The sequence below is a fragment of the Tenrec ecaudatus genome, chromosome 18 (genome assembly GCF_050624435.1).
Source record: "Tenrec ecaudatus isolate mTenEca1 chromosome 18, mTenEca1.hap1, whole genome shotgun sequence".
Taxonomy (NCBI): domain Eukaryota; kingdom Metazoa; phylum Chordata; class Mammalia; order Afrosoricida; family Tenrecidae; genus Tenrec; species Tenrec ecaudatus.
The window spans coordinates 57,988,533-58,015,044 of NC_134547.1; the positions used below are offsets into that span (position 1 = coordinate 57,988,533).

The 26,512-nt window shown below is 53.8% G+C and overlaps 2 protein-coding genes across 3 annotated transcripts; one reads left to right on the plus strand and one right to left on the minus strand.

Annotated features, from left to right (window-relative positions):
• Nucleotides 1-3,318: 3,318 nt before the first annotated feature.
• PHAF1 (phagophore assembly factor 1) lies at nucleotides 3,319-24,360 on the plus strand. 2 transcript variants are annotated; one of them, XM_075538012.1, is made up of 17 exons: nucleotides 3,319-3,393; nucleotides 3,507-3,626; nucleotides 7,610-7,692; nucleotides 10,138-10,221; nucleotides 13,540-13,583; nucleotides 14,658-14,737; nucleotides 14,982-15,076; nucleotides 15,565-15,662; nucleotides 15,733-15,845; nucleotides 18,764-18,897; nucleotides 19,827-19,910; nucleotides 21,103-21,185; nucleotides 21,430-21,473; nucleotides 21,892-21,935; nucleotides 22,022-22,080; nucleotides 22,506-22,578; nucleotides 23,006-24,360. In XM_075538012.1, the coding sequence occupies exons 2-17, from the start codon at nucleotides 3,563-3,565 to the stop codon at nucleotides 23,087-23,089; spliced, it is 1,266 nt and encodes a 421-aa protein (XP_075394127.1). In that variant the 5' UTR covers nucleotides 3,319-3,393; nucleotides 3,507-3,562; the 3' UTR covers nucleotides 23,090-24,360. The 2 variants fall into 2 exon arrangements, with proteins under 2 accessions (XP_075394127.1, XP_075394128.1); XM_075538013.1 differs by having other exon boundaries at nucleotides 3,346-3,626; nucleotides 22,969-23,074.
• On the minus strand, nucleotides 24,024-26,434 carry B3GNT9 (UDP-GlcNAc:betaGal beta-1,3-N-acetylglucosaminyltransferase 9). The gene is made up of 2 exons (XM_075538014.1): nucleotides 26,310-26,434; nucleotides 24,024-26,020 (listed from the first exon to the last, which is right to left on the minus strand). Exon 2 carries the CDS (start codon nucleotides 25,999-26,001, stop codon nucleotides 24,814-24,816), a length of 1,188 nt encoding a protein of 395 aa, XP_075394129.1. The 5' UTR covers nucleotides 26,002-26,020; nucleotides 26,310-26,434; the 3' UTR covers nucleotides 24,024-24,813.
• Between the last annotated feature and the right edge of the window lie 78 nt (nucleotides 26,435-26,512).

Below are 26,512 nucleotides of genomic sequence, written 5' to 3' on the forward strand. Positions count from 1 at the left end.
AGAGGACTTGAAGCATTTGTGAATGAAGATCAAAGATCACAGCCTTCAGTGTGGACCCAAATCCTCACCACGGGACCAATAGGTGACATAATGAGAAAGAGAGAAAAGGTTGAAGTTGGCAAGGGTTTTGTCTTGCTTGGACCCACAGCCAATGGCCAAGGGATGGAAAGCATTACATTAGGTCAACCTGCTGCACTAGACCTTTTCTTTCTTTTTCTTTTTTTTTTAACATTTTATTAGGGGCTCATCCAACTCTTATCACAATCCACACATATACATACATCAATTGTATAAAGCACATCCATACATTCTTTTCCCTAATCACTCTCAAAGCATTTGCTCTCCACTTAAGCCCTCTGCATCAGGTCCTCTTTTTTTTTCCCCTCCCTCCCCGCTCCCCCCTCCCTCATGAGCCCTTGATAATCCACAGATTGTTATTTTGTCATATCTTGCCCTATCCGGAGTGGAGTCTCCCTTCCCCCCTTCTCTACCATCCATCTCCCAGGGAGGAGGTCATATGTGGAGCCTTTTAATCAGTTCCCCCTTTCCAACCCACTCACCCTCCACTCTCCCAGCATCGCCCCTCACACCCCTGGTCCTGAAGGTATCGTCCACCCTGGATTCCCTGTGCCTCCAGCTCCCATATGCACCAGTGTAAAATCTCTGCCCTATCCAGCCCTGCAAGGTAGAATTCGGCTCATGGTAGTTGGGGGGAGGAAGCATCCAGGATCTGGGGGAAAGCTGTGTTCTTCATCGGTACTACATCGCACCCTGACTGACCCGTCTCCTCTCCTAAACCCCTCTGTGAGGGGATCTCCAGTGGTCGACACTTGGGCCTTAGACCCTCTGCACTTCCCCCTTCATTCACTATGGTGTATATATATATATATATATATATACACACACACACACATACATATATATACATATATATTCTTTTTTTTTTTTGCATGCCTTATACCTGGTCCCTTTGGCACCTCGTGATCGCACCGGCTGGTGTGCTTCTTCCATGTGGGCTTTATTGCTTCTGAGCTAGATGGCCGCTTGTTCACCACAAGACCTTTTCAAAGTATTGAAAAGCAAGGATGTCACTTTGAGGACTAAGGTGCGCCTGATCCAAGCCATGGTATTTTTCATCACCTCACATGCACGTCAAAGTTGGACATTGACTAAGGAAGACCAAAGCATTGATGCACTTGCATTGTGGTGCTGGAGAAGAATATTAAAATTACCATGAACTCCTAAAAGGACAAACTGATCTGTCTTGGAAGAAGTATGGCCAGAACAGGGCTTAGAGGCAAGGGTGGCAAGATCGCATCTTAACATCCTTTGGACAATGGCCAGGAGACACTAGTCTCTAAAGAAGGACATCATGCTTGGTAAGGTGGAAGGGCAGCAACAAAGAGGAAGATCCTTCAAGGGGATGGAGTGATACCTTGGCTTCAACCGTGGGTATTTGTGAGGATGGTGCAGGACTGGGCAGTGTCTTCTTCTGTTGTGCATTCAGTCACTATGGCACTGAACACAGCTCTTTCTCAGAACAGAAAGCCCTGTCTTTTGTCCTGGGGGTGGGGCAGAGAGAAGGGGGGAATCATCACAAGAATAATTGGGAGAAAACACAAGTTTATTCAGCATATATGTCAAAGAGAAAAGAAAGATGTGACACGGGCTGACACCCCCTCAAGGCTGTCTGACCTAGTCAGAGATGGTGGTTTGGTTCTTACAATCAATGAGATAAACCGTAACTTCTGCACAGCCTTTGCCAAATGCTTCAGGATAAAGACAGGAGGGGTCTTTTGTTGACCTATCAGGCCCATTGGAGAGGGTATTTGCATATCTCAGTATTGAGGGGAAGCTTATTTGTCTACCCTTATCTCTGTGCAAGTTCCTCCTTCACCAAAGGATTCTTTGTCTATTTCCCTCTATTCAAAGTGAATATTCCTCCTCCATCTATCTTTCCTCTAAGTACCCCATCCTCCCTGCCCTCAGGAGGCCTTTCCTGTCTCCTTGAACTCCACTTTGGCAATTTGGAGGTCAGAACTTGAATGTGGCATACTCCAGATGGCATTTGGCCTAATCTGAAGGCATTAGGTGGAACAAGGACTCTGTCAGGGGGCGTTTTTGTTTTTAGGCACTAACTCACTCTCTCCCATGGAGTGGCTGATAGTTTGAAAACTGCACACCTGTGGTTAGCAACCCAGTGCACCACCAGGGTGCCCCCCACGAAGAGTGACAGTCTGAGAAACTCACAGGCCCAGTTCTACGCTGTCCTAAAGGGTCGCTATGAGTCGGCATCAACTTGATGGCAGTGAGTTTTTTTGGTATCTTCACCGGGAGGAAATTGTCTCATCTTTCACCTATGAAGAGCCACTGGTGGGTTTGGCACTGCCGAGCCCAGATCCTACAGCACTAACCCTCCAGCCCTCCCTTCTGGGCCTCTACAGTGGGATATACTTTCACTTCTCCGGGTTGTCCATGCTAAAAGAAATTGCTTCCTGGAAACTTTGGCCCCAAAGACAATTTCGGCTGCCTTTTGTATTTTGGGGGCCAACCGGAGCTCAGGGTGAACCCTCCATCCTCCCTCTTAGAGATGAAGAACCGGAGGCTCTCAAAGTGTGGGCAAGGCCATCTAGTATTGGATGGCAGAGCTGTTCTAGGCTGCTGCCCGAGTCCTCCATTTTGGGGGGCTCCTTTTGGTCGGAGGGGGAGGCACCCATTTAGATGCGCTGGGGTAGAAAGATCAGGCCTGCTCTCCCTATTCAGACAGTCACATCACTAGTTTTCAGCTCCATCTGCCATCGGGCCTCTGCCTGGGCACAATAGTGCCTCCACAACCAGGGGAGTGGCAGCCGGCGTCAGTCCCAGCCCCAAGCGGGACTCCGCGTGCTTCCTCCCTGCGCGGCCTCGGGCGGTGCGCCCTCAGGACTCGCGGGTAGATGTAGACAGATGGTGGCACGCGCGTTGTAGACAGCTGATGGGTGTCAGTCGCGTTTTATGAGGGACTTCAAAGGGTTCGTGGAACAATGGAATCAAAAGAGAATGGAGTGGTGTCTCGACCTTCTCCAAGCTCCCTCGTCTGTGTGTGGCGTGGTCTACAGACCCTTGTGTGACAGACATGTGGAACGTGCGCCGTGTGATGGACAGATGTGAGACGCACTGGAGCGTGGAGATGGGCTAACAGTCCTGAGGCTGTGCCAGCCTGGAGACTGCCGCCGCCGCCCCCAATCCGGAGTGTGCGCGTGCGCGGCTCCGCCTTAGGGCTCCGCCCCCACGGTAGAAGCCCCGCCTTCGTCCGGCCCCCGCCGCACTTTACGACCGGGTACGCCACTTTTGCAGCAGTAGTTGCTGCCACTGCCCCTGCTGCCGCGGCTGCTGCCGGTCAGGTGAAGCGAGGTGAGGTTTGTTGTTGGGCCAGTGCCGCCGCGGCCACCGCCGCCAGGAGAGAAAGGACTGGGCCGCCGCGGGCCGGCAGGGGTGGCGGGCTAGCCGCTGCTTTGTCTTCTCAGCTCCGGTTCCGTCTGCGTTGTCGCGGGGAGGCCGCCCGGCCCGGCGAGCCGAACCAATGCTGGATCTGGAGGTGGTGCCCGAGCGCTCTTTGGGGAACGAGCAATGGGAATTCACGCTGGGTGAGTGTGGGGTGTTCCTGTAGGACCCCATTGCCCCGGGCCCTCTCTTCCTCGGGGCCCTTCCCAGGAGCGGCCCCGCCTTCTGACTTGTGCCGGCTACACCGTGGAGCCTGGCCGATTCCGTCGCTCGGCTCTCTGGGCTCCAGGTGACTTGATCCGAGCTGCCTGCGCCTCGGTCCTCGGCGGAGCCCCTCACCGGGCGGTGGGGCCGCAGTAAGAATAACAGCTGACACGCCCCGGGTCCTGGGTGCTAGGCCAGGCCCCCTACCTAGAGTGTGATTGTGTCCGAGGGTTGAGGAGACTGTTAGGTCGAGGGTCAGATTAAGTAAAAAGCGGGGAACTGGCCGACGCCCCCGCCGCTGTGGGGGTCAGCCTCCTGCAGCTCTGGGCTCAGGTAGGTGGTCCGCGTCCCGACGGAGACCAAGGCTCCTCGCGCTCGAGCCCGAGATCCGCGGGTAGGAGCGTCTGGGGAGTGGAGGAGCTTGCTTGCGAGAGGAACTTCTGTCTTCTTTCTGGCTCGCTTGAAACCGTCTGATCGGGCGTCCTCCTTAGCCCAGACTTGAGCTGTGAGAGTTAAAGGTCGAGGGAAATGGGAGTTTGAGGGCAGAAGCTTACTTAGTTTGTTGGTCTTTTGCCTGTTTGGTTGTTGACCCGGCCCTCTTCGCCCCTCCCCATCCTTAACGTCACTACCTCTGTGTACAGGGATGTTAGCTGTCATTGTCCCCAGCCTGTGTTTACTCTGATGTCTCAGTCCTGGGAACAAGGGGGTGGGGAGGCAGATGTTAGTTATGCGACTTGTTTGCCCGGGCCTGCCCTTCAGTCATCCAGTCTGGGTTGTGGGATGGCCAGCTGCACTGCTGGCGACAGAACTTATACCCGAATTGAAAAGATCTGAGTTGATGGGAGGGCCTGGCAGCTTCTGCTTGTGGGTAGGTGCAGATAACCTCATGACTCAAACTGCACACCTCCTGTGTGGTGTAGGAGGTGGCTTTATGTGGAGGGGGAGTGAGGGTAAGCTCTTTGCCAGGGTCTCTCATAATTGACTTGCAAAGTTTCCCCCTGGAACTTTGTGGTGTTTCAGTCTGGGGAATCTCCTAGAGGTTGGTTGGGAGGCGGGTGATATCTTTGCCTCCAGGCCCATTAGTCACGCCAATGCTGTTTGGCTTTTTGTGAACTTTTTTTCCCCTTCCTTCCTCTTGGCAGTTTCTGCCTGTTCCTGAGCCTGGGCCTCACGAGGCTGGACAAGAACCACAATCATAGCTTGAAACCCGGCTTGGTGGTGTGACGAGGTGGTGGAAGGCATTGTGGCCCAACATTCAGAGCTCCTCAGCCAAAAATAGTGGCTAGGATACAGGCCAGACCAGGGTTTCCAAAACTCTGGGGGATGGGGAGGGAGTGTCTTCTTTCCGCCCTTGTTTTGAGGCCATAATTCCCACTCCTGACTTGGTCCCTTTCCAGGAAACAAGGGTTTGAGGAGTTATCGGGGCCAGAAAGAGGGAAAGAAGCATTTCTGTACCTTGGACCCAGAGTTGATCTTCAGGGGAAAGTTCACAGAAGGGTCTGGGTCTTGAGGAGTCCCTGGTGGGTCTTGAAAACTGCATTTTTAACCAGCCTGAGAGCTGGTGGTCACTTAACTGTCATTTCCCCTCTCAACTTCACCCTACTCCAACAAGTAGGGAGAGTCTGGAAGGTAGGTCTGTGCTTTATTGATTGTGAATGAAATTGTAGCCTATGTACCAGTTCATGCTTTTTCCGTAAACAACTGAGCAAACCTCCCAGTGCCTTGCACTGCCTCCATCCTTTTTCCCTCCCAGCTCCTGCTTCTAGGATATTCTCCTTCACTAAGTTGACTTCTTTCTGTCTGCAATCCATTTCTTTTTGTGATTGATGACTTTCAAACATGCCGTGCTTTAAAACAACATTATTTTTGCTAGAGCCAGGCAGCGCTCACCTTGAGTCACCAGATCTGCAGGGCAGGTACTTTCTTTCTCTTTGTGCCAGGTGAGATGGCATACAAGTGGATGAACAAAGATTTCCTGCTCCATGCCGCTCTCTCCTCCTGAAGAGGGGGCTCATCTTCCCCAGAGTTCTTATTCTTGATCTATGCAAAGGCAGATGTGTTGGGCGCTTGCCACTCGCTGCCTGGCAGCACAATGGAGAGCTGCATCCCGCTTGTTGGCTGCCTTCCTGGCCTTTGTGAATGTTGGGAGATGCCAACAACATAGGGACAGGGAGGCCTAGGCCAAGGAAACTGTCAGGATGTCACTGATAGTTTGACTTGAGGTGTGCTAGAAGCTGGACACATTTGAAAAACATTCACTGAGTGTTACTTAATGTTGGGGTGGACAGCCACCCATGGAGGCATGGCTCTAGACTTTAGGTTTTTGAATTCATCTTTAAAATGCCCAAAGAGGGCATACTGGGAAAGACTCTTCTTCAAAAGTCCCTTGTTCTACCGGCTGGAGGCTCATTAAAGGCAGTGTGTGCTCCTGTGCAGTCTGCTTGTGATAGAAATGCTCTGTGCCCTGAAGAGCTTGGTCAGCGGGGAGGGAAAGCACAGAAAGTGTTCATCTGGTCATACTCTGCCAGAAGCTGCGAGGGCTCTGTTAAAGGAGAAAGGGGTCTTGCCCAGACCTGGAGGTTTAGGATAAACTTCCTGCCACCCCACGGGAGCCACTGAGCACCCATGGGGCCCTACCAGAAGTCTACAGTGGAGGCTCTCCTCTGCACTGTCTCTACGGGTGAGACTCCCAGTCCAGTTGAGAACAGGAAAAGAGCATTGGGAAAGCTAGACTGGGTGTGCTGGGCACCGTCAGCAATTGGTGTTCTGACTAGAACATGATGTAATGGCGCAAGAAGAAAGTAGGTTTTCCAGAGTCTCACTTGTGCTGGGTAGTAGCCTGCTAGGGCGCGGTTGAGGAGTCTCTGGGTTCAGTGGGAAAGGACTGTGTCTATTAGCAACACCTGTTCTTGGCCCGGGTTTTGGGAGAACAAATTGGATAGAGGGGAAGAGGGGGAACCTAAGTTTCTGGCTCGAGTGACTAGGCAGATGTTGGGAGTGACCTCTTGGTGTTGGCTTTTGTTTGCCTGAGAAGAAATACACAGAAAACAGACTTGACATGTAAATTGTAAGGCCAGTGGTAGTGTGAATGGGATGGGTGGGAGAATATAGCCCGCCATAGGGGGGTGGGGAAGTTAAGGTAAAGTAGGAGTGTGGTGTAGATGGGGGCGGTATGGGGGTTTTCACAGAGGCAGGTTCATCATTGTGGCCCCTACATAGTACAGGATTTGCATGTCCATTCATTGTTAAACCGCTTTGTAGGATCTTCTGTTGGACCAGGCACAGAGATTGGTTGCTGGAGTCCAGCAGTGAACAAGACAGGCAGGATCCTTACCCTCATTGAGTGTATAGGGGAAACTCTTAACAGGTAAATAAGTAGTGGGTAACATCATTTGTTAGGGCAGTCCGAGAGATGAGTTGTGTGAGCCAAGGCCTGAAGGATGAGAAGTAATTGGCAATGGGCAACGGGGAGAATATTCCAGCAGAGGCCGGAGCTGGTAAGGAGGCCTGGGATAGGAAACCGCTTGATGTGGGTGGAGATGGACAAGATCCAGGGAGCTTATCCAGGACCTTTAGGTGACGGCCTGGTGTTTGGGTTTATCCCTTTGTGTTGAGCCTCATTTAAGGATTGTCAGCAGGCAGTGAGTGAGATTTGTGCAGGTGAGAAGACTGACCACCCACTTTTTTGGGGTATGGTATGTCTATTCAGGTAAGTTCCCTCCATTCCCTAGACAGTCCAGCTAGCCCCTTAGGGTGCTTGCTGCTTAGCTTTATCGTAGGTCTTCCTGCTTATCAAAGGTTATTTGCTAGCCAATTTGTAGACTTTACTGGCTTCCTCCCCAGGTTTTGTTGCAGAGATCATAGTAGCTGTCAGTAAATGGACGGCCCACATAACCTCACGCGTGCCTTTGCTGCATTTCAGGAATGCCTCTGGCTCAGGCAGTGGCCATTCTTCAGAAACACTGCCGCATCATCAAAAATGTCCAGGTTCTCTACAGCGAGCAGGTGAGTGCTGCCTATCCTCAACATCTTTCTGAAGCCTCTGACTGTCGGTTGGGTGGGTACAGTTAGTTCTGTTTGTTTCGGCTAGTTTCAGATCCAAGTGAGCCTGTTGCTGGCACGAAGATTCAGTCTGGGTCTCTGTTTATTGAGTTTTCAACCAGCTTGTTGATGCCAAATTGATTTTGACTCCTGGTGTGTAGTTTCCTTATAATAGAGGGATCTTCCAAGAAGGATTCAGAGCCCATGATCAGAGAGCTTTGGTGGGATGCTTCGGACTAGTGAGCTGTGTCCTTTCATTTCTTATCCCATCGACCTCTTTGCTTCCCATCAAGTGCAGAAAAGTTTCCTCCCCTTACAATTCTGAAATCTCTCCTGGTCTCTAGGCAAGTCACACCTTGGAAATTAAATGTGCATATCAAATAGGTCCCATCTTGCTTAGAGGGGAAAAGATGGTAACAGCAAGCAGCAGGCAGCTTCCTTTACTGACCAGTTTCAGCCCAGTGCTGGACACTGTATTGTACACTCCCGGGCCAAATAGACTATGTATGCTCTGCAAAGCACTAATAAAACTTTGCCCTTGAGGGTGATTACTTGCTTTTGAAAATCGCATAATTGTGTCCTAAATTGTAATAGTGCCAGGACAAAACTGATCTGCTCTTAGGAGGGAGGGCAGAGAGAAATCGAGATCCTCTCAGCGTTTTCTTCCAGTATGGCTCTGGGAAGAGACTGGAATGGTCCTTGAACCTGCCTACGTCCATGGAATGGCCCTCTCAGAAACAGAAGGAATTTGGCGTGGCAATCTGTGTTGAGAATAGGGATCTAAGCTGCTTCCAGTGTGTGGGTGAGACCTACTGGGTTCGGGCATTCCTGCAGACCTGCTGGAGAATTACAGCCTGCTGCACGTTTTCTCCAGGCTTCATGGGAGCCCTGGCAGCGTGGCGGTTACGCGTAGGGCAGCGAACCACAAGGGCAGCAGTTCTGTGGGGCGAGACCCCTTTGTGGGTCGAATGACCCTTTCACAGGGGTTGCCTAAGACCATCAGAAAACACATTATGATTTACATTATGATTCATAACAGTAGCAAAATGACAGTTATGAAGTAGCAACGAAAACAATGTTATGGTTGGGGTCACCGCCACATGCGGAACTGTATGAAAGCAGGGCGGCCTGAGGAAGGCGAGGCGTTCTAGAGTTACAGTCAGGAGCCCTGGAGGAGGAGGAGTTACAAGTTGGGCTGCGATCAGCAAAGCCTATGACGTGAGACCGACTCCTGGAGTGGAACGTCGGGGCTACGGGGTTGCTGTGAGTCAGAATTGGCTCAGTGGCAGTGACTTTGAGGAGTTTGCTTTTGTTTTTTTACTTCAAAGGTTACAGCAGCTCAGGGAACTCACGGGAGTTCTGCTGTGTCCTGCAGGGTCGCTGTGAGTCAGCGTGGACTTGATGACAGGAAGTGTGAGGGAGTGTGGTGCCCCAGGCCTACTCTCTTGTGAAGCTCAAGGTTGCAGAGTGGGCAGGGAGCATCTCCATCGAGGCCCACGCTAGCAGTGGCACCTGCGTTGGCTTTCTTGGCCTCCAGCTCATGTCTGTCTTTGACAACGTGGTCTAAATCCCTTGAGCTGCTCTGTGGGCGTTTCAAGGAAGGGTGGGTTTGAGACGGCACTGTTTTCCTCTTTGGGCCCAGTTCGAGGCTGGAGCCAGGTTTTAGACATCAAGACCAGAAGTGGCTTGGCAAGTTGGGAAAGGGCACTCTGTGTTGAGTCTGTGTTTGGTGCTTTCCAACCTGCTTTCTGGCTTCACGGCAACCCCTCCAGGAAGGGGAAATGCTATTTGCTAAAAGAAACCAGAGTTTGACGAGGTTTCAGGGTTACCTCGGGTCACTGGCTCTGGGGTTCAAGGCCAGCTCTGTCCATTGCTCTCTGCAGAAACCCACCCCCCCACCCCGTCTATAACTCTGATAGGGCAAATGTAGACAAATGACTCCCCATATCCTAGACAAAGACTTTTAGAAAGAGGCATGTATGCTGGGGGGTGGGTGTGGGCCGGGGGGAGTTCCTGTGCATGGCGTACAAGCTCTCGTTCAGGGAGCAAGCTCGTCTGCAGGTTTGGGTCTGGGGTCAGGTCTCTCCACAGGACCTTGCCCTCTCCAGCTGGTCTGCAGTTTGACAGCAGTAAACCCACAGTGCACAACATGGGTGCCTAGGGCCTCAACATCAAATGGCTCCTACACGCCAGGGGTTATTAGTCAAAACCGGAGGGGAGAGCATTACAGAATGGAAGCTGCCGGCGAGCCACGGGGAGAATGGGTGCACTCAGGGCGCCTGTTCTGGGTTGTGGGCCAGGGAAGGCGCCCTGCGCCTGATTAGCCCCTGCCTGTAACCTTTATACTGGGAAGCTGTCAGTCGGTGGGAGTAGGCTGGTGGTTCAGGATGTATTATTTTTGTTTTGCAGTCTCCTCTAAGCCATGACCTCATCCTTAACCTGACTCAGGACGGGATCAAACTGCTGTTTGATGCTTTCAATCAGAGGCTCAAGGTAACTATAAATGATGACGTTTGTGTCCAGTTGAGCCAGTCTTTCTGGAGCCAGTTAACCTGGGCGTGGTCTGGTTTAGAGACCACCACAGTGCAGCACGGCCTACAGCTACACCTGTCCCCCCATGGGGGTGGGGAGGGGGGCTAGAAGTAGAGGGGGATAGGGTCGGTGAAAGAGGCTTCAAAGGATGGAGTTGCATTTTGCGCATGTGCTGTGGGGTGAGGCCTTTGGTGTTGAAAAGGCAAACCAGAGAGGAGCTAAGTCCAGTCTCCCCAGGTCTCCGTGTAAGCAGGCACTCAGAACCGGGTCGCACGCAGAGTAGTCAGACATGTGTCTCTTGCTTTACCTAGAGAAACGGGGGGGCTGCTCTTCCTGGAATACTGAAATGTGTGTCAGGGTCGGTGTGTTTTGTAATCCCTTTGGGGAAATGTAAACAAACAACTTGCTGGTATGTAGGCGTGTCTTAATTGGTGCTCAAGTGCAATATATTAACACCTGTTTGAGTCCATGCTGTTTTTAATACCACCCTACTTACAGGTGCCTATGCCTCACAGGCTAGCCACGTGACATCAGACGCCCATCTGAGAATCACAAGGTTGGCTGTGGGCTCTGGGCAGTGGCATGTCCAGGCCGTGGGCAGTGATGTGTCAAGAGCTGCCATCTGGTTAGATTGTGGAGTAGCCTTTCCAAAAGACTTGAGTATAATCCCATAGTTCCTAGCATTCCCTTCAAGTCCGCTGTGAAGAGGCAAAAGCAGACCCTGGTACGTGGCTCCGGACTTTATAGACTTCCTCATTTAATCTCCACAAGCCAAGGGGGCAGTTTATCCCTACGGAGCAGTGAAGTCGCTATGAACAGAGGATAAGAGGCCTGCCAACACCAAGTGTAGTGTGGTGATGGTAGTAAAGACACGAGAAACAAGAAAACAGTATGAACACGCACGCTGCCAAAAAGCCATGACGAATGAAAAGTACTGTGTTAGTCTGGGTAGAGTAGAAAAACATTTATAGACACTCATGTTTGTAATAGAAATAGGTTTATATACAAGAGCAATTGAATATAGAGAAAACGTCCCAGCCCAGTCCAGATCAAGTCCTTAAGTCCAATATTAGCCCATGTGTCTGATACCAACCTATAAAGTCCTCTCCAGAATTCTCAGGAGAAAGCCTCATTGGCTATGACCCAATTGACAGACTAGACTCCACCCCTTCACTCTTAATCTTCTCAAGTCCCAAATTGACACCAGATTATGTAGCTGCCACAAGTATCTTTGAACAGGAAAGATCAGCTACAATCCGACATTCTTCTGTGGGCTTCTCCTGCAGAGGGGGGACTGGGACACCTACATGAGCCTCTGGAGACTCAGAAAGGCCTACCTACACCCCTGTTAGTCTGGGTTGACTAGAGAAACAAATCCAGAGACACTCATGTGTAAGAGAACTTTATATCAAAGAGCAGTTGTACATTAAGAAAACATCCCAGACCAGTCCAGATTAATCCCATGAGCCCGATATTACCCCATATGTCAAAACTAGTCCATCAATTCCTCTTCAGACTCACGCAACCATGCAATGATGCAGAATGTAGGAAATCACAGGCCGGTGGGTGGAAAGTCTTGTGGATCCAGTGGTGGTAGAAGCATCTTAGGGCTGGCATGGGTTTCCACATGGCTCCTCCAGTTCCAGGGCTCTGGCTCCATCAGTGAAGCATCATGTGACTAGTTAGAAAGAGAAGCAGAGAGAGTCTTCCACTTCTGAGGAAGAATACAGGAATTCCCAGAATCTTCAGGATAAGGCCATGTCCACACAGAGGCCTCTTTGGCTGTAGCCTGATTGACAGACTTGGCTCCACCCCTTTTCACAAGTTGACAGATTATGTAACTGCCACACTCAGTCACTGATTGCAGCTCTGACTGGTTACCACCACCACGCCAGTCCCCTCTGTGGTCTTGAGTCTTGGTTGGCGCTAAGTCCAACCTGACTCCTGGACCTGCCCCTTCAGATGTTGTCTGTCTGTCTCTTGCCATGGACTGAAAAGGCTCTGTGGGCAGAGCCTCACAGGATACAGCCTTTCTTGTTCTCACCTTATCTTGGCTGTGGCTCCTTTCCCTCAGGAAGCCTTCAGGGTGGAAAATCGGCTTTAGACTTTCCCACTGTTTGTCCCCATGGTTCTGAATTTGCGTGTTGGTCCTGCTGGTGGCTCAGAGGTCTCCAAGGGGGTCATTCCTCTGGGCCCTGTGGGTAGTTCTGCCCCATTGGGCACACAGCCTTGAAGCACCTAAGCATTAGCCTGGGCTCCTGAAAGTACATGACTCCAACACAAGAGAACCCTCTGGCAGCCCACAGTCATGTCCAAGGCTGGGGCTGGTACTGACTGTCCTCAGTCACACTGTTCCCCGACCCTTTGTGGCAGGGTGGTTGGTCCGGTGTCTGGTCTCTAAGTAAAGTTGAGGACAGTCAGTGGCCGGGAGTGAACTATTTGTTCCAGTTTCTCTGGCAATGCCAAATGCTCCTGCACCTGAGTGCCCCACAGCCCCTTTCAGGATTTGGGCAGGTTGGTAGGGCTGGCAGGGCAGACAATGAGCCAGCTCTGCACCGGCCTCCTCGGTGAGAGCTAACCCTCCAAGCTCAAAGCTGGTGATTGGTGGGGACCCAGGCCCCAGCCAGCCATGCTGCTGGCTGCTGATCCTTGGCATCATTAGCATAAAGGAAGGCACACTGGGTGTTATTAGACACCACTGGTGGCTAAGCGGTCAGTGCCTTTGTTTGTCTCTGCCCACGTTAGCATTTCAACTGAGGCCGAGCCCGTTCGAGGACCTCCAGGTCCCGCCGGTGTTCTTCGTTAGGGATCTACCTCCATGTACCTGCACTTGTCCTAGAAGGTGTCATGGGACCTGGCCTGTTTTCCAGCAGGCTAGAGCCATCCCTGCCCCCACACATGCATTTCAGCAGTAGAGGGGGGTGCGCTTCTACCGAGGGCCATTGCTCGGTATGGGTGTGCAGTCCTCAGCACGGCTCGGTGCTGGCTTGGTTGTAAGGACCTTGACCCTGTTGGCAAGTCCACCAGAGGAAAGAGGGCTGTGGTAATGGTGTAGCATGTTTATTGAGGGGGTGGGGGGGTCCCTCTAATTTTCATATTAGGACACAAGGTAAGGTTTGGTGCTTCAGGAGAATTTTGACTATTGGTAGATTTTTATTTATTTTACCATTTACAAGATGTTTCATTTTTGTTGCATAATCTTTTTCAGTCTGGCATCTTACCAACTGCAGAACATTGGTAACTCATCAACAATTTGGGGTTTGTTTGTTTGTTTTTTAGGTGATTGAAGTCTATGACTTGACTAAAGTAAAGTTAAAATACTGGTGAGTTTTCTCCGCACTGCTGCTTGTCACCCTTGGTGCCATGGGCTCTGTGCACAGCAGGTCAGTCGTGGAGTCCCAGCTGACAGCCAGCCTGCCATGAGAAGGGAGCCTCATGAGTACCGCTGCCCTCACCATCAACTCGCTCAGTCCACACAGCAGCAGGGCCTGCGCACAGAGGCGCTTGGACCACTTTCTGCACGGTGGCTCCTGGCCCCTTTTCATGAGCAGCCGAGATGGCTCTCACTCCAAAGCCTATCCTTTCTGGAGAGAATGGCAAAGAGACCGTGGTTGGTCTCCACGAAGATCTGGGAAGTGACGGGGGCAAGGTTCTCCCTTCTAGTCGCCCCTTCCCTGGGTGGCACAGGTGTGGAGTGGAGTCTAGAGTCTGGCTAGCCTAGGTCAAAGTGATAGCCCTGGCCCTTCCTATTTCTGTGACCCCTAGGGCAAGTCATTTCATCTCTAGGAGCTTGTTTCCTCATCAAGAGAAAGGGGCCCAGTGTGGCTGCAGGGCGGCCAGGAGGATTGTGGGAGCTGGGCTGGTAGAGCCTGTGATGGCACAGTGCCTGATATTTCCACTAGTCATGTTCAAACATCCTTTTAACCGTAAAGTCCTCAGTGGCTTGTTGTCACGTTTATCATCTGAGAGAATTAGCTCTTCTTTTCCCTCCTGTCCACCTGTCCCACTTCCTTGGCCTTTGCACGAGGTGCAGCCCATCGACACCTCATCGATGGGTAGGCTCCTCTTCCTGTTTGTCGTGCCTTCTCTAGCCGCTCTTTGTTCCTGTCTGGATCCCATACTAAGCTCGGGGATGCCGGCGGCGGGGAGAAGGAACCAGTATTTTTCTGGACTGTGTCGGTTGTCCACAAATGGCTGTATGTCAGCCCCACAAGAATTCACCTGTGAATTCTGACCTTGTCCATTCTCTTGTTTAAAAGATCTTTAATGAGCTTATCTCGGCATCCTTGTGCTGTAAGAGTTGCGCTCCCTGACCTTGGAGGCTATCCTGGGGAGGGCTGGGAGTCAGCTGACCACCACATCACACGAGGGTGTTGAAAGGGGCCTTTGTTTTTCAGTGGAGTGCACTTCAACTCTCAGGCCATAGCGCCCACCATCGAGCAGATCGACCAGTCGTTTGGTGCAACCCACCCAGGAGGTAAGCCCAGTCTGTCTGCTACTGCTGGCCATCACCGGCAGCCCACTATGACACACGTGGCAGGGGGCACCAGCCCAGACCTGCCCCTGAAGCCAGGTTCCCAGAGGGATGGGGGCTTGGGTGTTTCAATTCAATAAGTCAGAGCAGGAATGAGTCTCAGGAAGGTGTTGCCATCATTACTGCCTGCTGCAGCCTCTTCAGATGCCACCGTCACCCATGTCTGTCCTGCTTCCCACCCCCACAGTGTACAACTCTGCCGAACAGCTCTTCCACCTCAACTTCAGAGGACTGTCCTTCTCTTTTCAGTTAGACTCATGGACCGAGGCTCCCAAGTACGAGGTTAGCCCTTCCCTGGCCCCACCCACCTACCCACCACCCAGTGCCCAGCTGGGGGGTCATCAGACAGTGCCCTGGGGGCAGGTGGGATATAAGCACCCTGTCCTTAGTTTCTTTGTCTTTGAGCTCATGGGAGTGGGAGGTGGCAGAGGAGGGTGAAGTCACTGCAGAGCTTAAGTGCTCCTGCTCATGGGATCCTTTTCTTGGTGGCCTGGCACTGGGAGCTTTGATCCCAGTCGGTGGCTTTCCGCAGTGTCATTCCTTAATAGGCAACAGCGTGCTTAGGGTTATGGAAATGACAGCTCTTCATAGGCATGAGTCTTATTAAAGAAGGTTCTCCTATGTCTTCCTCGGACATGGAGTGTGTGGTTAGGTAGACCTCAGATGAGCCTGCGTGATTGGGGTGAACTGATTGGCCGGATCCCGAGTGGCAGGGGGTTGGTGCCTTCGTGCAGGCGGGCCCTCAGTAAACCGTGGTCTTGCGTTTGCAGCCCAATTTTGCCCACGGCCTCGCTTCTCTCCAGATCCCCCACGGAGCGACTGTGAAGCGAATGTACATCTACAGTGGAAACAGCTTACAAGATACCAAGTAGGTGGGGGCGCTCCCGGGCTTCCTGGAGAGGGAGGCCAAGCCTTGCTCATTCTCCGCTTTCCCGCAGGGCCCCTGTGATGCCCTTGAGCTGTTTCCTGGGCAACGTGTACGCCGAGAGTATAGATGTTCTTCGAGATGGAACTGGACCCTCAGGTTTACGACTTCGCCTCCTTGCCGCAGGTCAGTCACCAGTTTGGAGGTCATGGGCTCCCCATCACACCATGTTCAGAAATTCTAAAATCGCAGTTTAGGAGGTGTAACTGGTGGCAGGTGTTTTAGATCTGAGTGAGCAGGGCATCGTCTCAGCGTCAGACAACGGGATAGCGGGCACCCTTCCTGCTGTGTGCTTCTGGAGCTCTGCCTGCCTCCCATCATGTTTTCTAGAGACTCATCACACGTTCTGCACAAGTTTTTCCTCCCCTCCCGCTCAACACACACACACATACACACCACACTCCCTGTAGGGGGCTTACTGAAGGCTGGTTTGGCCACACTCTGCTGAGGTTTCCTGACTGAATGGGAAAGAGTTGCCCTCCTCCCCCACCCCCAGTGTGTGTTCTCTCCCCAGCCACACCTTCTTGTGTGACTTGCTTCTCCCTGCAGATAGACATTTGGGACTTCAAGTCATGCTTAGCAGGGAGGCCATGGACCTCAAGGGCTGGTCGGCGTTGGCTCACTCAGGGCCTTGCGCCAGTTTCTGGGCCGGTGGCTCATTACTATAAAGAACCCGCTGGACACTGCGGCCTGACCAATAGGACTGTCCAAAGCCTCCGGGCTTAAGAAGTGGTTTTCTAATCAAGGCAGAATACCGGTGATTTGAAAGTGTGTTGTACTTGAGCTCTGAGAGAATCGATATGTGACAAGGAGGTCAAGGGATTTAGTGGTTGCCGTCTCAGAGGAGTGTTGATGTTTCAATGGCACCTTTATGTCCAGAATAGTCGAAGACGCGGCAGGTGTTCATCGTAGGGGACAGCTGGAGGGGTCTGTTGAGAGTGAGGGTCCCATCCGTTCTTGCTGCACCTGGGCACACCCTGGAGCCGTCTCGCCTCTCACTGTGAATGCAGCCAGTGGGAAAGCAGCCCGGGACATTGGCGCCTCCAGCTGGGCTCGTGGAACTCGAGCGTGCCTTCAGCAGAGTATGGCAGGAGAAAGGACTGCTGCAGCTGAGCTGCACCTTCTCAAGCACCCAGTACCCTTGGGGGACCAGAACTGTGGGCCCACAGGCCAGCGTGGCAAGACTTCAGTGACGGCTGAAGGTCACCCGCCTTGCCCAGGCTGTGAGGTTTATGGACAGAAGATCCATGTGAACCCTGCTTTTCTCAGGGCCCACCTAATTGACCCACCACTCAGTGTGTGTGCTGAGACTCAAGACAACCTTCTTGGGTTAATTGGAGAGCTAAGTACCTAATTATTTCAGAAATAGAATCTCTGGGGTCCTTCTGAGTCTCAGAACTCTGAAGGGGTGGTGGTTACAGTGCTCAGTCGCTAGCTGCAAGGCCAGTGGCTCATTCCCTAGGAAGAAAGATGTGACATCACCGCCTTCCTTGAAGCTTCCCAGCCCTGGAAAGCCTCCGGGCAGCTGCACACGACGGACTGTGGGGCGTGGAAGCGCTGTGACAGCTGTAAGGCCGAGGAAGGGCTGCCCTGCGGCTCCTCACAGGAAATTGGGGCTTTCTCAGCGTTGTGTGCCCTGCGTATCTTGTTTCTTCGTCCATCACATGGGGAGATCTTACTGTTGGCGGGTCTTTCATGACCACTCTCATGTTTTGTGCGAGTGAGAATGTATGTGTGTGACAGAGATATTTCTGAAGTAGGTTTTAAAGACTCTTCCCAAAGAGGGGGGTTTTGCTTTATGTGGCTTCGTTTCCCCTTACACTTGGGTTGGAAGATACCACCAGGTGCACGAGAGTATGCGTGGGGTGTTTGTTTTCGTGTGCAGGGGGTCAGTTTGTGGGAGGGAGCTTCTTCCCTCTTGGCCCTCAGCAAATTGGTCCTGCAGATTGAGCCTCCATTGGCTGGGGTCTCAGTGAAGAAGTCAGCTGTTCTCTAGCACCTCTCCTGGAAGCCTTCTGTCCAGAGCCCTTCCAAAACCAAGTTCATTTCCTGTTTTCTTTTAAAACACATGCTGATGATCTTGGTGGACAGGTACAGCCAGAAGCAGGCTGGTGAGCCTCAGGAAGGAGGAAGTAACAATAGTTGTGTAATGAAGTATTTCTTGACACACACATCCTTATATCTCATCAGCCCATGAAAGTGGCCAGAGAGAATGGGGCCCTATGGTAGGTGAGGTGAGGTTCACAGAAGTCTGTTTTCCATTCAAATCAAACAGTTCATACACACTGTTTCACGCAATTGATTGCAGATTGTGATCTCCACAGTGTGAAGGCACATGCCACTTCCTCTCTGCTTCCTGTTTCCGTGCCGCCTGCTGTCCCTGGGAAATAAATGCTAGGCTCTCCAGTGGTTGATTGCTCTATGGTGTTGATCTCACTGGTGTTATTGTTCCCCTAGACGCACCTGCCTGTTGTTTAAAGGGCTATAAATTGAACCGTAAGGGGAGTGCATTTCCAGACCAGAAAGGTGATTAAGGACTAGATACAGTCTTGAGGTGCACCAAGTCTCTGTCCGACCAGTAAGCCTAGTCTCTTTATTGTTTTACGTCAAGGGCCTTCTAAAGTGACCTTCGGGACAGTTGGTCTTAGTAGCTGGGCACTATCAGTTCTTCTGATCTCAGAGACTGATGTGGATATGGGCCATTAGTTCGTTGGCGTGTCACCATGTGTCTTTGATCCCTTCGCTGTGCCCCCCCCCCCTTTTACTCTTCTTTACCTCAGGCAGCGAGGGACCTTAGACAACCACTCACAAGCTTGTGAGACCTCAGTGACAAGTCACCGAAGTAGAGCGCGGAAAGTCACGGTGCCGTGGACCCATGCTGTGTGCTGCTGCCTATCTTAGCAGTTAGTGCAGTGTTCTCAGTGGGATCTCCCGCAGACCCTGTTCCTTACACACCAGTCTGAGCCAGCCTGGTAGTGCACACGGCTGCAGGAGGATCTCACACTTGACTCAGTACCCTGACCCCTCCTCCTTCCTTTTCGCAGGTTGTGGGCCCAGCCTGTTGGCAGATGCAAAGATGCGGGTATTTGAGCGCTCAGTGTATTTTGGTGATTCCTGCCAAGATGTTCTCAGCCTGCTTGGCTCTCCGCACAAGGTCTTCTACAAGTCAGAGGACAAGGTAAGGAAGATAGAATGAGGAGGCAAGCTGTTTTTCTTATTTTTTAAACCAATGCTAATTAAATCGTGCATACATAGAGATTGTTCAACATTTTCCCTTAAAATCTGATCTGCTTAAACTGATGGAGAAATATCAGTGGATCAGCCTGCCTTGCCTTTTTCACTGTCTATGAAGCCTGCCTTCTGTGGAGACGGGATCCTATGTAGTCTGTCACAGCTTGATTGCTCACTTGAGGCTCCTGCACTTCCAACACCTGAATATTGTGCAGGAACACACCTTGTCGACTTTCAGTTAATCTAAGAACTCCTGTGCATGTGAAAGTTGGACATTGAACAAGGAAGACTAAAGACGAGTCAATGCATTTGCATTGTGGTGCTGGAGAAATATTTAAAGTACCATGGACTACTGAAAAGACAAATCCATCTGTATTGGAAGAAGTAAGGCCAGAGTGCTCCTTAGAGGCAAGGATGATACAACTTTGTCTTGCATACTTTAGTAAGGTGACCAGAGTTTAACATTGGTAAAGCGGGACACCTTTGATAAAACTCATATCCTGGTGAAATAGCCACATGGCGGCCGAAAACCGTATACCCTGGCTTGTCGTGCATTCTTTACAAAACTTGGGGCTTTTTTAAAACGCTGCGGATGCAGGAAAATTTGTTAGAAATCGGGACTGTCCAGTCAAAGCAGGATGTTTGGTCACCTTTAGACATGTTGTCAGGAGAGACCAGTCTCTGGAGGAGGACATGATGTTTGTTTGGTAGAGTGGAGGGGTGGCGACAGAGAGGAAGGCCCTCAGGAGATGGTTGGACACGGTGTTTCCTTCTGGTGTGTGCATGGTCCCCATGGGTCAGAGCCAGCTCAGTGGCCCCGAACAACACATGGAACCTGCTGCATGTTGATGTACTGTTTTTGTTAATCCCCCACAGATGAGAATCCACTCTCCTTCCCCTCATAAGCAAGTTCCTTCCAAGTGCAACGACTACTTTTTTAACTACTTTACTCTCGGGGTGGTAAGTTGTGACACCTGTGGGGGTGGGCAGTCCTCTTGGGCACACCTGTGCACACACACCACTGCATGTCTACCCTGACCCCCAGCTGGCTGTGCCTGGCGGTGTTTGTGGGGTGTTGGTATCCAAAGGCAGCTCTGTACTGCCGCCGAGGTGCTGGCCTGCTGTGCGTGGACCTCTCTGCGAAGGGAGGCTCACAGTGAGCATGGCTGCTCTTTGAGAGGCCCCTCTGGGTGCTGGGTGGGGCTGGGAGCCACCTGCAGCACTGTCAGCGCAGCTGGTGGAGAGGTGCAAATGGTAGCCAGATGGGCCCCACCGCAGCAGAAAACCTTCCTGGGCAGGGCCGGGCCCTTGGCCTGTTGCCCTTGAGTCTGGAAAGGCCCTGAGGCAGAGACTGTTTGGGGGCTCGGAAGGAGCAGCAGAGTGCTGCAAGGCTGCAGGACGAGGCTGGAACTGCCCCTGAGTGCCCGATGGAGCAGGAAGGTGTCTCTGAGTTGTAAGGACTTCACAGGGAAGTGTGGGAGCTGTCATGGGAAAGGATGGTGCTGTGCGTGTGACCAAGTTTGAGCAGCAGTGGTGATGGGTGGCAGGGAAGGCAGCAAGGGCCATCCTTACAAAACTTCATGCTGTGTTGGAGTAGGGGTGAGGCTGGGAAGGGTGTGGGAGATGGGGCATTCTGTAAAGCAAGTCAGTTCTGACTGACACCATAGGATGGAGTAGAACCGCACCTTGGGCTTTCTGAGACTGAGCATCGTTATCTGTGGGAGGCCAGCGATTTTCCATGGCATGGCAGCCTTACAGCACAACACTTGGAGCAAGTCTTGGTCGGATCCTGCTGAGTGGGCCAGTCTAGAACTTTGGGTCTAATGGGTGTGTCTGCCCCCACCCCCACCCCAAGTATCATGGGAACTAGGCAGGACTGACAGGGCATTAAAGTGGTTGGGTGCCTGAGTCAAGTGATTCCTGAATCTTAGACTATGGCCCTGCTCCCAGTGGCTCTTCTGCAACAAGTACTCAGGGTGGGGACATGCTTGCCGCTGAGTCCCTCACGGGAGATGGCCCCCAAAGACTGCTGGCCTTCAGCTGGCCCTGATCAGTCTGAGGGGAGGGAGGGAGAGCCCCTCTGAGCTGACCTTGGAAAGGCTGCTGCCCTTCAATTCATGTCCCCTCCCTGCTGGCCCTTGCTTCTGCCTAGGACATCCTCTTTGACGCAAACACACACAAAGTGAAGAAGTTCGTCTTACACACCAACTACCCAGGGCATTATAACTTCAACATGTGAGTATGTCCACGCCTGCCCCTCAGAGAAATGAGACCACTGGAAAGAGCGCTCGCGGCCCTGGGGCGGGAGGTTTGGTGGCTTGTCCACGTCCATCAAATTTGCCTTCCCCGGTGAACGCCCTCATCCGGGGCTTGGCCAGGGCATCCGTTTGATGTGGGTTTTCTGGGTGGTGGGGAGTTGGGGTACAGGGCCCATCCCAGGAGGCCAACCAACTCTTTACCCTACCTGCCTTCTCTCCAGTTACCACCGCTGTGAGTTCAAGATCCCGCTGGCCATCAAAAAAGGTGGGTCGTGATGGCCTGGGCAGCACCTCTTTAGAGGGGGCTCCCGCCGTGCAGTGAGAGCTGGGTTATGAAGTCCTTGTCCCCTGCTTCTGGCTAGGCCCTCTACACCTCTGCGCTGAGCAATTTGCCTTTGATTTCTGGAGGCCCTGAAGTATTTTCCTAAACTGGGGATGTGGGATTATCCTTTGCTTTTTCCTATGCTCTGGTGGGAAGGGTGTGGTCCTGCTGGTGCCCCTGGTAGGTCCCTGGCTTCCCTCCCTTTGGCCCTGCCCCACCGAACCACACCAGCTGCCCAGGGCTGGCTTCTGCCTGGCGCTGTAGTCAATGGTAGGCCCGAGCCCCCTCCTTTGGCTAGTGCAGTCTGAATCCTGACCAGGCCAGTGGTCAGCTGCCCTGTGTTTTCTCTGTGGTTTCTCAGAAAATACAGACGGTCAGACTGAAACCTGCACGACCTACAGCAAGGTGAGCTACTACTCTCCCACCTGACCTAGCACCTGAATGAGGTGGGCGAGAGCCTACTCACCTGTCACCCACTGTTCCTCTTACAGTGGGATAGCATCCAGGAACTCCTGGGCCACCCTGTGGAGAAGCCGGTGGTCCTGCACAGGTGAGTGGGGGGGCCCTGTCCCCCCTCAACCGGAAGCCAGGGCAGCCGTCTCCAGTCCTGTCAGAGCAGCACTTCTTCCCGCCTGCCGTTGGCAGTGCGTCAGCTATGCTGGGGTTGGGAATTGGAGTCAGTCCTGACTAGGCAGTCTTCATCTCCACATCTGAGAGCCTGCTGCCTGTAGCGCCCTCCTGCTTATAAAGTCCTTTGGCCTTCCCTCCGATTCCACGCACCCTGTCCAGTGCCGTGGTCACCTACAGTGCTGACGGTCTGTACCAGGTTAGGCTGTGTGGGATTCCAAGCTCAATGGGCTACTTCTTAGGCCTGTTTGAGACACTCCCAGCCACCAGAGACACTGGCCAAGCGCCCCCACCTGAGAAAGGACGAGCTGCCTGGTCTGGTCTCTCACACTGGCTTCTCCGGCCCAGGTCGTCCTCCCCAAACAACACCAATCCGTTCGGCTCCACGTTCTGCTTTGGGCTGCAGCGGATGATCTTTGAGGTGAGCCTTGGGGTCCTTAAGCTAGGCCAACAGAGGGGCCCACAAGCATGGCAGGAACTGGGGGGTGCTGGAGGGAGACCCCACTGCCATGTGGGGTACGGGAGTGGGCCCTCAGTCCTGTCTGCCAAGAACCTGGCCTGCCTCCTTGTTGGCAAGCATGCAGAGGCCTACGCAGTGCTCTCTGTCCCAGATCAGAGGTGACAGGAAGCCCGTGTTTCCGTCTGAAGACCTGGGGTACAGCAGGGAAGGGAGCCACGGGAGGGGCTGGTGGGGCTGGCTCAGGAGTAGCTTGTGAAGGATGTGGCTGTCCCTCCCCCCTCGGGGGCGGAGATGGTCATCAGTGGTGGGTAGCTGTGCTGCTGACACAGTTGGCCTCAATTCCATTCTCAGGCCTGGTGCTGACCACACTGTCCTCATCTCACCCCAGGTCATGCAGAACAACCACATTGCCTCAGTGACCCTGTACGGGCCCCCCCGGCCGGGTGCCCACCTGAGAACAGAGCTCTCCTAGGGCACCAGCACATGTGCCCCTCTGCCCGTGGGACTGCGAGCCATGGCCTGTTCAGGGCCACCCGATGGGGTTTCTCAGACCCCTTGCCAGTGTTGAAGGCAGTGGTGAAGCTCTGAGGTGGATTGGGTATGGTGCTCTGCCGCAGGGTGAGGGTCCAGGGGAGCCCTGTCGTCCATTCTTCAGCCTGCGGGCGCCACCAGCAGGGGACAGACTGCTGCAGAGAAGCACAAACTCCGAGCTCCAAGCCTGGACTCGGGAGCTCCCAAAGCACAGGAGGTGGCGGGTCTGTCAGCCCTGTCCCACACGTGTTGGGGAGCCTGGCTCTTTCTGTGGCTGAGCACAGACACCCAGGGCGAGGACAAGGGGTCCTGCCTGTGACTGCACAGTGCTGTGTGACCCTCACCGCGACCAGGTAGCATGTCCATGTACTCAGCTGTGAAGTTTGCACTACATCCACTTTAGTTACTTGATGAGCTGGCTGTGGCCTGTCGGGCCCGCCTGCCTTTCCCTGCTCCTTTCTTGCACGAGGCCCCTGCCAGTCCTGGAGGCTCACCTAGGTGGCTGAGACCCAGTATTCTACCACCCTCTGGGGATGGACCCAACCTGGCCCCCTCCCCTCGGAGCCAGCCCCCAGTCGCCTGTCTCTGCTCTGCCCCAACCTGGCTGGTGGGGCTGCATGTTTCCATTCTGTCTGCCACTTTGATTTGATGCCAAAGTTTTCGCCAAAGACATCGCCTCCCTTTTGTTTCCTTCATTCTGTTCTGCAGAGGGCCTGGCTCCTGCCCCTGCCATGAGCAGTGGCCCCTGGCCAGGCCCAGTCAGTCACCCAAGGTCACTGGGGGCTCCAGGAGGACTGGGTCTGCTAAAGGAAAGTAGCATATGTGCTTTAAAAATAATCCTTTTGAAAAGAATTGAGAAGAGAAATGTATAATTTTATCCCATTTTTAATATTTTGGTCTAGCAACTTGTGATACATAGATGACAATTTTGTGAGTTTTTCAAGTGTGTGTACAGATTTTTGTAAATAAGACTTTTGTAATTAACTCATGTACAGCCTCATCCTGTATAGACTAATGAAGAGTGTGCAGGGGCTCTGGGCGCCGGTGGCACTCATGACTTCGTGGTGGCTGACTGCTGTCTTCTCATGTGGCCCGCAGCCTGGCCAGACACCCCTCTCCCCCAACATCCATTGTCAGGGGTAGCCAGGACTGTCCCATCAGCCTGCCCCCTCTTCTGTCCTGTCCCCTTGAATAAAGCACCTATACCCTCAGCATCGCCCCCCACCACGTGCTGTTGCTGGGGTGTTTGTTAAGGAAATGTATGGTGGTCTTCAGTTGGTTTGCAGAGGGGAGGGGCCTGAACAATGGGGATCATTTAGGGTCCTTGCCTCCAAAGCCTTCAGCAGGAGACTGACGGGAGTTCTTAAGAATAAGTGGTGGCAGGTGCCTGAGGGCTGAGGCCAGGCCCTAACACCTCACCTGTGCCCATCCATTCCAGTGCTGCTTCCAAAGCCAGTAGTTGGAGCCCCTGCCCCCAGTACACGCAGGGACTTACTAGGATAGACAATCAATCCGCCACCTTGCTGCTGCTTCAGCGGGTGACCCAGAAACCCCCGGAGCTGCTTCCAACTGGAGCCAGGTTCTACCTCCATTCCTGGTAGGGGCGATAGCCCACTGATCTGGTCCGCCAGAACCAGAGTTCGCCTTCACCAGCACTGATGGTGGCTAGGGGGCCCACTTGAAGGGCCCAGGGGCCGCAGGCCGTGGGTGCCCACAGGCCAGCCCGCGAGGCCCTTGCAACAGACGCCACATGAGCCAGATGTCAGCCGCAGAGAGCCCGTGCACCACGACCAGCTCTCGGTAAAAGCAGGGGTCGAAGGTGCGCAGGTGTGGCGCAGCCGAGGGCTGGGCAATGCCAAAAGTGCGGAAAGCCGGGTGAGGCTCAGGTGTGAGCTGCAGGCGCTGAAGACACATGCCCAGAAAGACGTCGTCAATCGGGAAGAGCTCTACCTGGGCACAAGCGCCAGCCAGGCGGTGCAGCGTGGCCCCTGAGAGGACAAAGCCGCCGCCACCAGCATAGGCTGGGTAAACGGACAGGCCGTACACGGCCTCCGGGATGTAGTACTTGCTGTCTCGCTCTCGGATAGGCCGGGCCTGCAAAATCACATCACCTGCAAGCATGTCCTGTGCGGGGTCTCGCAGCGCCAGGAATTCCAGGAGGTTTCCCACGTGCACGAACACGTCAGCATCCCCCTTAAAAACGAAGCGCGCATCAGGGCAGAAGGCCGAGGCCCAGGCCAGGAAGTGGATTTCCTTAAGCGTAAGGTTGAAGAACGTGTCCTCAAAGGCCCAGAGCAGGATGTCCGCATAGGCTCGGCTCTCGGCGCGCAGCAGGGCCCGCCAGTGCGCTGGCGGGTCAGCCCCGGCGCTGCCCACACCCCTGGGCACACCCAGCAGGAACACGCGGCGCACGAGCGCCCCTTGCACGCGGCCCTCGGCACCCCACGTTTGTCGCACTGCTTGGCGCCTCTCAAAGTCCGCCGCCACCGACTTGACAGCGATGAGCAGGTCTGGGGGGCCATCGCCAGCGCACTTGTGCGGCTGGTTAATGAGCAGTGGGAAGCGCCGCTGGTCCTTGGCACGCAGGTAGTGGCCGAAGTCAAAGGGCCCCGTGGGCGTGGGAGGCGCCGGTGTGTCCCCCTCATAGGCCAGGGCGGCTGCATGTGAGACCGGTGTTTGGAATGCGCGGGTCACCAGACTGGGTCTCAGAGCGGCCTTCCCGGGCGCTCGCGGCGCACTCGTGGTCGGGGCCTCGCCCCCATGCTGCACGTAGAGCAGGAGGCCGAGCGCGGCGCCCAGAAACACCGTGAGCGCCGCGTCCCTGCCGAGGCGCAGCCGCAGCCTCCGCCGCATGTCGCCCGAGCAGGCGCCCCTGCAGAGAAGCACAGTCAGGGGCTCCTGTCCCTGCCTCCCTTGGAGGAGGGGGCAGGCGGCGGCCACGCCCCGGGGTCTCCCATCGGGCCCTACCCTGCACCCCGGACCCACCCGCCAAGACCGGAGAGAGTTCCTTGTATCTAGTCCTCCACTGTCAGCCGCAGCCCAGGCCGGTGCCCTCTGGCTCAGGCTGGGAGATTCTGCGCGTCTCAGCCCCACTCCCGCACCTTCCTCCCTGGGTCCCCATCCCTTCGCCCCCTGCGCGTCTCTGGGATCCTAACACTCACGGCTTAACCTTCTGGAGAGGCGCGGCCCCAGACGCCCGGGCCTCCGGGGCTCAGCTCGGTCCCAGGGGCCGCCATGGGCGGAGACCAGGCCAAATGCAACGTTGGCAGGAAGAGGGGGCCCGGGCTGCAGCCACGTGACTCCAGCTGTGCACGCCCCCGACATCTGGAGCTGAGCTCCGCCCTGGCTCCTGCTGTGCCATTGG